This window comes from Emydura macquarii, unplaced genomic scaffold, assembly GCF_026122565.2.
Source record: "Emydura macquarii macquarii isolate MOO-44397 ecotype Brisbane River unplaced genomic scaffold, CSIRO-AGI_Emac_v2 contig_691, whole genome shotgun sequence".
Taxonomy (NCBI): Eukaryota; Metazoa; Chordata; order Testudines; family Chelidae; genus Emydura; species Emydura macquarii.
The window spans coordinates 13144390-13156589 of NW_027130828.1; the positions used below are offsets into that span (position 1 = coordinate 13144390).

The 12200-nt window shown below is 39.1% G+C and overlaps 1 protein-coding gene across 2 annotated transcripts in view; it reads left to right on the top strand.

Moving 5' to 3' along the window:
• The window catches only part of CDK5RAP2 (CDK5 regulatory subunit associated protein 2), a 96389-nt gene extending 85971 nt beyond the window's left edge, over positions 1-10418 (top strand). For both annotated transcript variants that reach the window (XM_067542147.1, XM_067542148.1), the window contains 4 exons: positions 1740-1886; positions 4365-4503; positions 9020-9066; positions 10324-10418. In XM_067542147.1, coding sequence (XP_067398248.1) covers positions 1740-1886; positions 4365-4503; positions 9020-9066; positions 10324-10383 — 393 coding nt within the window. In that variant the 3' untranslated portion in view covers positions 10384-10418. The remainder of the gene's footprint in view (positions 1-1739; positions 1887-4364; positions 4504-9019; positions 9067-10323) is intronic.
• Positions 10419-12200: the final 1782 nt, after the last annotated feature.

The following is a 12200-nucleotide window of genomic DNA, read 5'->3' on the forward strand; positions in this document are numbered from 1 at the left end:
AACAAAGTTGAATGTGGTAGTTTAAGGTCCAGTTTCCTGACTCAACCATGACTCCTTGGGCGTTTAGGTTCCCCATTGCGATTTTGTAATTATCCCGAAACAGTATTACAAACTCAGGAGATTCAGATTTAAGGTTAATTTAAAAGAAATCCAAACTTGTCAAAGTACAGAAATGCAAAACTAAAGTTGGTTGGGTGCCTTAACTCTGCCCTATAATGATACCATGAAATAACTAAGCAATTATGATTGACGCATATTAGTGAAGGTTGTCACAGACTAGGTTAAATTGATTTTTGAAGAAACAGTAACTTTCATTTTTTTTCCTTTCTTGGTGTCAGTTGAGTATAGGTGGGATACTAGCAACTAGTCTAACAACTAGTTTCTCAATTGGTCAAGTTTCGGCTTCTAAGACACGCAGTACTATATATTCATAAGACTTCCATTTGTAGCATACTGATATGGAGTCATCATATACGGGCTATATTCCAAGATATAATAATCTGTTATATTTTTCCTTCAATAATCAGAATGCTTGGTTTGAGGATGATGTATTGTAGGAGGAATATATTGTATTGGGTTTTTCACCACTTTCCCTTTTATTCAAAAGAAGAAAGGTTGCTTGACTGGCTATGTAGAATCTCTTACCCTGTTCATATCAATTATTGGATTCAGTTAATAGACTAGCTATGTTAAGGTTATAGAAAAATCCCTGTTGGTCTTTAAAAAAGGGAGGATAAATTATATCATGTTAAAACTGCAGTGCTTCTCTTTACCAGTTTCATATTAGTAAAGTCACTGAACGTAGAGCCCATAATAATTCTGGAAAATCTTTCTAGCATTGCATGTGTGCATTATACACTATAGCCATGTCTGCATGACACTTAAGACTCTCTGAAGTATCTCACATTTTCAGATGACCAAGTTAAAATACTAATAATGACTGAAGAAGTACTCTCCCAGCATGATTGTAACTTGTTTTGTTGGTGTCAAGATAAAAGCAATAAGATTCACAATTTGCAGTCTACCACCAAGCTTTACATATCAGAAGTTTCAACCTACTTAGCAAATGGGATATTTTACATGACAGGAGGCTTGTTGTTAGATAACAATGCTAAATAAGTATTCAGATGGCATGTTCGATGTGGGAAGGCAGAACAAATGCTTTTCTCCCACTTCCCCCCCATCGCCATCACTTTGGTAATTCATTTGCTCCCCATGCATTCTTTTCCTCCTCTTTTCCCTTTATTTCACATTTATGCATTTTCTTCAATTTGGTTTTCTCATCTGTCAGCAGAGGAAAACATTTTATATGTGCCCTGATCGTTATTTTAGCATTAAATGGAACAGTTTAAAGGGTCTGCTAAGGAAGAAACATCTATATTGCTTAAATTGATGTCTAGAGTCATTTGACTTTCAAATAGCATGCCATGAAATGCAAATAGAGAGGGTAAAGAGATGCCAAGTATATTCCATGTTATAGCAAATACACTAAATGTAACCCATTATTAATCACTATTATTGATTAGGATAAATCACACCCCCCCCACCCAGATTCTTGAATAATGTATAATTCAGCAGTCTCCTGTAACTAAAAAGTTAGTTTTTCCTGGAATACAATAGCTTTGTTCCTCATCTTAAACATGAAATTCATAGCTACTGGATTTATACCATTAATTAAAACCTACATTTTCATAATCTTTTAAAGATAAATCTGTCATGATTCTAATCCTGCAATACAGGTTCCAGACCAGGAGTCACTGAATAACTTTGCTGCAAGCATTCACACGGTACAGCAGATTTTAGAAGAGGCTGCACGTTTATTGAAACTTCTCTGGAGAGTTTCACTTCCTATGAAAGTTGTCCACAGTACTGCTCACTGCAATCAGGTACAATGTTGTTTCAGTGTGAAGGCAAAAGCAATGAACCATTCAAAGATTGCACTGAAAGTTACATAAGATGGTCACATAGGATTCATGAAATTCTTTTGAAGGTTATAAACCAGGTATAGTCAAGCTGCAGCTTGTGGCCATGTTACATTTAATATGCAGCTTATAAAGACTCTAAGACCAAATGTGTGGTAGCCTCGTGATATGAGCCACCTCTACTTAGATCAAAATGAAGTATTACATGCTCTTGTCTGTAGTCACCCCAGGCTGGAGTGCCATAGTAAAGATGAGAGCTACCATATGCTTCATTTATACAAATGACATGTTACCCTTGGGTTCTAGGCAAATGGACTTTCAGTTAGACAAAATTTGACCACACCATTATCAGCTTATACTCAGTCTAATTATAGACATTACAGTCTAGTAAGAATTTCACTGCCAGTTAATGACAAGCATCTTATCTCATGGCTTTGGTGTAATCAGAGGGCTGTTTCACCTTCATCGCTGTGACATCTGATCTGTAAAATAGGACATTTTTAAACGTTCAACAAAACCCCAAGACAACTTCCTTAACTGAAAAGGATTTCAGATTTCACCATGGAAATGAACTAAAGTAAACAGAATGAAAAGTGAATTATCTATGCCAACGGTGGCCAAACTTACTGACCCTCTGAGACTTCTCTCTCTGCTATAGCCCCACCATCCTGCTTCAGGGCAGACACTCTGAGCTCTCCACCCCAGTCTGGTAGGTGGAGAATGGAGGGGTTATAGGAGGCTCCTTGAGCTGCATTTTAACTGTAAGAGCCGCATGCAGCTCACGACCCACAGTTTGGCCATGCCGATCTATGCTGTCACAATATCACCACTGAAGAACGAACTGTTCCAAACTAAATAGCAAACTGTGGCTTTAAAATCTAAAATTTTTTTATCCTGAGGTGTTCTGTGTGTGCATGTGTGTGAATGTGTGTTTGAGAGAGAGAGAGAGACAGAATGTTAATCAAATAAATGTGTTGGAAGACAAAGGGTACTTTAATAATTCTGTTAAAATGTTGCATTATCTTTCAAAAATTTATAAACAAAAGTAGATTGTGCTCTCCAATACATCACTTGAGTTGTGATCCTGTAGTTACAGTGATGCTAGCAGAAAGCTTTGAAGGGGTGTGTAATTCACATAGTACCATGTGTATTTAAATGTTGTTCTGTCTCTCTCTCTCTACACACACACACACACACACACACACACACACACACACACACACACACACACACACACACCATCATCATCAGCCTGTATTGCAACACATGCGTGTCCTTTTCTGAACATACATGTATATTTCTGCATGTATAGACAAACCCACACAATATATCCATACACACAATGTACACAATATATCCATACACGAATATGTTTCAAAATACACCAAGCACAGAGAAAGTTTAGTTAGAGTGTACATCTAAACCATGATAACAGGGATCAAGGCACGCTCAAAATCTGGCCACATATGTTTGAGAGTGCTCAGGTCCAAGTTGGGCACCTGAATAGGGGCCAGATTTTCAAGAGAGCTCTTGACCCAACATGCAGAATGGTTTTGGAAATCTTGCCACTGACTTTGGTGCCTAAATGGGAGATGAGCTCTCTTTGAAAGTTTGACCCTCAGTGTTTGATCCTAAAAGGCACTGAGCACCCAACACCTCCTGGGATCTTGCAGGAGCTATGAGTGATCAGCGCCACTCAGGAGCAAAATGTTGGATGAGAATTTCAATAGTTGTAAAACAAAGTGGAAGTATTGCCCGTTCTTAGAGTTGGAGTTTGTGCAAGGATCCAGGTCAGTGACACTGACAAGCGACCATGGTGTTCTGTTTAGTAGCCCTTCCCCCAAAGGATAGTAATCGCACCTAACTGGTGGAAATAAAGCCTTTAAATAAACAGGACAGATTGGAAACTAATCTTGCAATCACACTGCCCCAGTCACTGTTATGATGCATTCAGATCCTCTGATTAAAAGGAAAGTAGGCCATGTTCTCAAACTGTGGTCCATAGACTACTTGTAGACTTCTGAGCACTTGCTGGTCACGTGTTACTGGCTCTCCTTATGTTTTCTAGTGGAGGGCAAAAGAACTGATGAGAATGTAAGATTAAATAAAGAACAGAAGTAGACAGTGGTGTTAGCCTTTTCCCAAAAGGTTAAAACAGCTAATTGCATTAAAGACAACTAAAAATGCACAAATACTTTCCTAAAATTAGCTTTCTGTGTAAGCAGTTGCTCTAATTGCCTCTCAGATGTCTTGTGATTACAGATGGAGGGCAGATGGCCTGTACAATTGAGATTGGGAGGGGAGGTGGCTATAAGCCACTCCATTAAGAAATCCATGCAATGAAGATGTTTCAAGGCTCTTTTAATAAATTGTTTAGCAGTTAACTATATGCTGTAGTTTATATAAGAACTCTGAAATCATTATTTGTTTCTTTCAATTTAGGATGAAGGAATGAAAGCAGAAATACTTAGACTCCATAAGAAATTATCTGAGCAAGAGAAGAAGCTACATAGTACTGTCAAACGTTTGCACTCTACAAACCAGCTGAAGGAAAATATGGAGAAAGTCATCATTGATCAGTGTTAGTGAATGGTCTATTAAATTAGTTTTTCAATTTCTTCAATTTTATTTCTGTAGATGGTTAACTAACTGAAATGAAAGGAATGAAGAAACTGGTTTTAGTGTGAAACTACTCCCGCTGAAGTGCTGTTGAATATATTTAATAGCTAGTATTAAATACTTTGTGGAGTCCAAAGTATACACATATATATTTGAAAAACTACTTGAAGAGTTCTGAATTGGCTCATGAATATTTATGAGTTCATTTGGAGATTATATGGTGGTGTGCCTCAAAATAATTAAAGGTATCAAGGTGTGCCATGGCGGAGAAAAGTTTGGGAACCACTGCACTAAATAAAGCTTGAGACTTTGTTCAACAAGGGAGAAATTCATCCCAGTGCACAAGGCAGACCGGCACATAGCTCTATGTACCATGTCACTTCCCTAACTTAAGTGTTACATAGGGACTTGTGCAGGCCCGTTACAATGGGGTGAAATTTCACCCCATTACTATTGTTGTACGATCCTCATTGTCAAAACTAATTTGTTGAGTTACTCCATTTAACGGTCCCACACCATTTCCTGTCTTGCAAGGGTTTGCTGTTAAGTGGAAGCTATTTATTCTCTAGTTCATTTAATCTCTGTGGCACTATCCCTCTCAAAATAGTGGTCCTACCGCAGTCCTTGAAAACCTGGAACTATTTAGAGTTTTCTGGTGTGTGTATGTATTGCACATTTATCACAGAAACTGGCAATAGAATTGCTGGTCAGAGAGAGGTGGTACAGCAGCATAATTAGCCGTGTGTAGCATCATGGGAAGAGATGTCAATTCTGTAGGCTGAATTGGAGGATTGCAGAAGAATTGAGAGGACTCAGTAGCATGGGGATGGGGCGCTTACTACGAGGCATGGCAGTTCTGACAGAAAAAACTAGAACACGCTGTGAAATGAAATTTAATTCTTAACAGCCATAGCCACAGTCTTGTAAGAAACATGAATGAAATCACCTGCTTTTAATGGACTATAGCTTCCAAAAATTTGTAATGGCTGCATATTCTGTAGTTCTATCAAACACTAAACACAGTCCAGTTCCAAAACAAAATCACAATATTCAGGAACTTTACACGAATACAGCCACTAACTCAATATTCAAAACCAGGAAATGTACAGATGTGACAGAAGCACTACAAAACAATCAAACAATTTATATCAAGCACAGTCTTTATCCAGCCCTATTTAACTCGTGTGTGCTGTCCATTTCCCAAACTAACCTCCACAATACCACCCTTAACTCTGACCTGTCATGACACTGGCTTACAGTCTTCATTGTTTTGTTTGTTTTGTGCCTGCCACTTGCCCACCTGCTCCCTCCCCCTCTCTCAGCTAATTGGCAATAACAATGCTTCAAGAGAAGCTGGCGGTCCCATTCTGCTCATCTCTTGGATAATGTAGTGGGGCTCCTACATCCTGTGACTTGTTCTTTAAGCCCCATTATCACCAAGCCACTAAATGGTTCTCTTTTGACAACTCTTATTGATGAGCAAATAGAGAGGCAATAGGGAAGGAAGCAGGGAAGGAAGGTTTAAGGTTTAAGGAAATTTTAGTTCCCATGTGTGCACACTAAAGCTACAAAATTGTACAAAGGATTTACCTTTATAGCAATGTTACTGGATTTTTTTAAATGTAATATTAAAAAAGTTTAGATGTTACCCCCACCAATGATCTGATTGGTGAGGAACTGGCATAGTCCCAAGATACACTTTCATTGGCATAGTCAGATTGCAGTTTTCACCCCAGCCATTTTCAGAAATGAATTACATTGATATGAAAAATCAGCATCTGCTAGCTGCGCAGTGCAAGGTGAACAATCTATGGGATACAACCCTTTTGCTTCAGGATCTAATCTGTTCACTAGCAGGGATCTGGAAGGAGCCCTTTCACCCCTCCCCCCATTCTATATTATTGCGTATTTTGGTGCATTATGGAAGAAGGGGTTCCTCTGAAATATCTAACATTAACATCTATTGAAGAGTGGATTAGATGGCTCACTGGTCTCTTCCTTATGACATTTATGTTCTTATGAGAAATTAATCTGGAATTAAAAATGTTATATAATATCAGCTAAACGTGGATGGAATGGCCTTAAATAAATGCCACTAGTTACTCAAATCATTGAAATGAAACGTGGTAGTCGATGTTGTTCTGCTCTAAAACTGCAAACTTTTTTTTTAAAGGTTACATGCATCTTTTTCCTGCTATTCAGTATTTATACGCTGTGTTTAGAGCAGTCTTTTCAGAAGATCATTGTAACAAATGACATGAAAATTGGTTTTAGTCAATCCAAACTTTTCAACAATCCAAACTGTTTTGTTCCAATTTTGGAAGCTAAGTAGCTCAATTTGTTGTTTTAAAAAGAACTCTAGAGTTACTTTATTTTGTGTTTTAAAAAAAATATCCCTGGGATGCAGTCTCTCTTATCCAGTATGGCAGTTCCTGTGTTCTGATTATTTACACACTATGTAGATCTCTAGGGTACTTCAAACAAAACAAAAGATTGACTGCAAGCTAAGAAAACAAAAGGTTAGGGCACAGGGTGTAAAACAGTGCAGATTTGCGGCTTCTAGGCATGCTCGCATGCGCACGTGCACACACGCAATAACCCAACCACAAAAAACACACCCAAACAGTCTACAACCTGTTCTGAATTAGAGCCTGATAAAATTAAGCCATCATGTTCTAAAATATCTTGATGCAAAATGCTGCCCAGCTAGTAGCAGCTTCACTATTAGTTTCATATACTCTAAATTCTGTCCATGTATGGAATTTAATATTTTTTATTTGGAAAAATCTAGTTTTGTCAGGTAAAATGAATTTACTAACAGTGTTCTTTATGAGCGAAGAGCACTGTGTTACACAGAAAGACCTTAATACAATTTTCTGCAAATTTCATTGATTATGGGAGTTATGGATGTCAAGTTACCTTTGCCTTTTAGAACAATTTCAGAAATGTTTCTAAATTGCATCTCTCCACAAACTCCTGACCAAGCATAAAGGAAGATAGGTGAATCACAGGAAGCGGCTAAATTGTATCTTCATGCTTACAGTCTCTGTTTTAAATAGCAAGATATCATAAGGATCAAAGTGCCTTGCTTTCCATCTCATTCTCCACAATCTAAATTCCTGCTAGCTGGGTAGCACCCCTGAAAGTACACGGTTTGTCTTCAAGTCCCCTAGCACTATTAGGTTGAGTATTCTTAAATAGAGTTAGAGGCACAGATAGGCACAGTCTTATGGCTATGAGTCTCTCTTACACATTCTTTCTTAGAATGAGAGAACTCTGTTTATAAACCTCATCTGAACGGCTGAACATATAACAATGCAGAGCCAAATTGCTGTAATCTGCAAGGGCTATAATTATCTCATGACAGCTATACCCTTGGAATTGGTGGGTTCTTATTATTGTAATGAAAAATCTTTGTTATACCTAAATTGTTTATTTTTTTGAGACTGGAATATGAAATTGCTACTTGAACAGTATTTTTCAGCAGTCAGGGATGTGAGAGAGAATCGCATTTTTAACCTGGCATTTCAAAGATCGATTCTTTATAGAAACAACACCCACCCCGTTCTTAGGTATTGTTCTCTCTCAAAGGCTAACTAACCAGATTAATAGATACAAACTTGGAACCCTTCAGAACAAGCCACTCTTGCATGATTTCTCCAGAGGGTATATAGGCTGTCGTCCTTGAACTGCCAGTTTCTTCGTGCTGGAGGAGCTGGCATACGTATTTTGCCATCTGTCCTGCCCCCTCCCTCCCTAATATGTCCCCTCCCTCCCCAGTCTGATGGAAATGATTTTAATTAGGTCATGCTCCATCTCCCTTAATGGGAGACTTTTCATAGACTTCGACTTCCATGGGGGCTGCATTGAGCCCTTATAACATAAGCTTCTCGAGTGAGGAGTCCCATTTTATCAGTATTGTAGAGGGCTATGAACATATGGTGCAAAGTAATACATTTTTTAATAGAGTTGCAATATACATGTTTTTCCATGTTTAGTCCTTGTTATGGGAGGAGTATTTTAAAAGCTCTCACCCTTTTTTTCCTATATATCTAAAAAGTAGAAGGCAGAATAGTCTGGTGGACTGGACACAGGCCTGGGAAATAGGTACACCTGAGTTCTAGTTCTCGCACTGCCACTGACTGCCCTTATGATCTCAGGCAAATCACTTAACTGCTCTGTAGCTGTTGTACCCACATCCCAGGATCGTTTTAAGATTACTCAGTGTTTGTACAACACTTTACATCTTCAAGTGATGTCAGTTCCCCTAGGTTTTGATAATGAGAGAGGTTGAAATGACCAGAGGAAAAAGGGGGATTATTAGCCATGATGGGTAAGATTGTTGTGGTCATCGGCCCAATTTGTAGATTTTGGTATGTGGTTTTATTTACTATTTTTAACACACTGATTTATTTACATTTATTAGATGTGCTAAGTGCTCAATAGTATTGTGTCTAATCTACACTTTCTCTTTGCAGTGGCTTTGACCCATGATGTTTTAAAGAAGGCTAGAGGAAACCTGGAAGTAAGTAAAATCTGTTTACATTAAGTGGCTTGCGGTATGTAGCACTATGCTATTGTAAGTACATTTAATATAAATGGCCACATTAATAATATACTTTGCAGCATTACTATCAGTTGTTTGGTTTGTATTTCCCACTGGTGTGGTGTAAACATGAGGGGGTGGTTACAATCATTTAATAAATGTTCCTTAATATTCAATTTGTAAGTTGCCCATTATAATTAGGCTTGGAAGGATTAGATTTTGTTGGTAAATGTCAATTTGTCAGACACACACAAACAGATGAAAAGTATTTCCATCGATGATCTAAATTTACCGATAGGCAGCCCCGTCTCCTTGCTTATGCTTTTTGTAGCTTACCATTCCTATCCTTTCCCACCTCATCCAGTAGTTCATGGTCAGCACAAAGACACAGTCCAGTAACCTAACTTCCAAAATCCTATCCTGTCTTCTGCCCATGCTCAGAAAGAAAGTCTTATTCAGTGCTGCCTTCGACCTGTCTTAATAGTTGACTTTGTTTTCAGAAGCTTTACCCAATGGGACTAGATTTAAAAAAACAAACATTTGGTAATGCAATCTTTTAAATTAGTCCGAGTTTCTAAACAGTCTCCTTTTATATTCCCAGACCTGAAGAAGAGCTCTGTGTAGCTCGAAAGCTTTTCTCTCTCACCAACAGCAGTTGGTCCAATAAAAGATATCCTCTCACCCACCTGGTGTGTCTAATATCCTGGGACTGACCTGGCTACAACAACATTGCAAACAATCCTTTCATATTTGATTTTCTTCAAGCACATTTAGTCTTCACACCCTAGAGTCCATAGCATACAAACTTCCCTGTCTGTCCTCGTCTTCCATTCACACCACTGTTTAGTGATACCCTGCTGGTAACCATTTCTCACTTTCTCCATCAACTCCTCTCTATCCTATTACAACTCTAATCTTCTACGAATCCTTCCTCCATTAGTCTCCTCACCAATGATTTCTCAAAGCTTTTCTTTAGCTGGATGCTATACTATTGTCCCAACCTTGTCTGGGTGAGAACCTGATCAGGCAAAAGGATCCTTTTTCCTGTAAGGCATCATATAGTTTTTCAGCAGGTCTCCATGCAGAAGTAAGAGCCCATGCTTGCAGATGGTCCTTTTGCAGAATCAGGGCCCTAGAGTGTAAGATCCATGGATTTGGGGGCTATTCTAGATCTTGGGAAGTCCTATGTGAGTTTAAAGCACTATGAAATTTATTAATAAGTGCTTTTCTTACCAGGTTCAGCCAGCTGAAAACCAAAAAGCAGCTTCACATATGAACAAGAAAAGGATTCTGTGAAGGAGAAACTTCCACTAATAAAGCCCGTTCCTTTATGTGCTCAGTGTGTAGGCTTCTTTAGTTTAAGCCTTAATATTGGTTGGCTGAAAAGGTTCTTTTGGCACTTAATAGCTGATGCCCTTTGACAAAACTATTGCGAAATAACTTATTTAACATTTAATATAGGGTAAAATGGGTTTTGAATATTTATTATATGAACAGGTACTGGAGGTATTGAAGAAAAGTGCAGAAAGTGTTTAAAATGGGCTCATCTGAAAATTTCTACCTTTTTGTTATGCTGTAATTTTTTTAAAAAGTAGATGCATTTTTTTTTTTGGTGGTACGATATTTCCTAGTGCCTAAAAGACTTAGTCAAGATAGTTATCCACCTCCAAACTTCTTTTACAATAAATACTTGCAGCAGGTTAACAGTTTTTATTTCGGTCTGGCTTGCACGCTGGATTTTAGGACTGTGGGAAGCGTTCAGTGTTTTTAAAGCATATGTGCATGAAGGATTTTGCTGAAATCTCTGAGCTAACTTTCTAATATGACAATGAGAATCTAATGCTAGGTCTGAAAATGTGAATTAAAATCAGGCATTTGTTAAACCTGTTCATGTTAATTATTTTGTTAGAAACTTTCTGAGCACTATCGAAACATAGACCACATGTGGCCAAAGTCTTCACAATTGTTTGGGGGAGTCACTTGTTTTCTCTGAAGAATTGTGGAAGCATTCCTGCCCCTCTAGTGTTCAGTAATCATTCAGAGAAGGTGCTTGACAGAGACCCGCTTCATTCAGTTTTAGCTTCCTTTGCATTAAAACACGAGCCTCTTAGAAGTACAGTCCTTCACGTGGTTGCAGACATGCATTTCACTGGGGGTGTGGCTGTCCAACACATCAAAACCAGAGAACTTCGCTTAATAGGAGCTGTAGGGGCAGCACTTGTGCCCTCTGGTCCTGCAGCTCTTCCCCGGGGTATTTAAGGACAGCTCTGGCCCAACCCCCATCTTAGCACCTGCTGCTTGAGTCAGAGCATGCTGGGTGTTATTTTATCTCATGCTTTTACCATCACAGTGTTTGTGAGTTTGTTCTGTAGTAGTTTATGGTTCATTATATTAGTATCCATAGGTTTTAGTTAGGTAGTAATTAAGTAGGGTTTAGCCTGGTGAGATGCCCTCACCGGGTTTTAAATGTTCTCTATCAGGTGGGGTAGCTATCTCCAATTGAGCGCCCTCCCCACGTAATGTTTGTTGTTCCCGCCAGGGGGGCACTTTAAGGAAGGGTGCTCCACCTGTACATTGTTCATGAAGAGAATACAGGTGGCAAGAAACCTGTGGCTTAAGTAACAGGCCATGAGACCTGTTTTGGCCTTGGGGAGCTGTGCAGATTGTCCTGTCCTGGGGAGCCTATCTGAGATGTTGCTCAAGGTCTGATGTTTCCCCTAAGAAGAGGTGGGATCGTTGTCCTTCCTCTGGTCCTCCAAGGAAGAAGTCTCACAAGACAGAAGACAGAGAGGAATCTCTCAGAGTCCTGGAATAGCCTCTATCCAAGAGGATTGCTGAGCAGCTCTTTGATTGCTTGTAGATGTGGGATGGAGCTGGGCCATATAACCACTCTTCAGTACCATACAGAGATCATTTGGACACCATACCTCCAGTGCCAACTATGGGACATCCATTGAGTCCGATACGAACAACAGTGGCGTCAGCACTGATTATTTCTACCTCATCAGGATACCAGGCAGCATCAGACCTGCTTTGCCTCTCCGTTCCTGATTCCCCAATAATTCAGGAGCACTCAGCTGCCGTGGTGGCTTCTGCTTTTGCTGTGTCCTCAG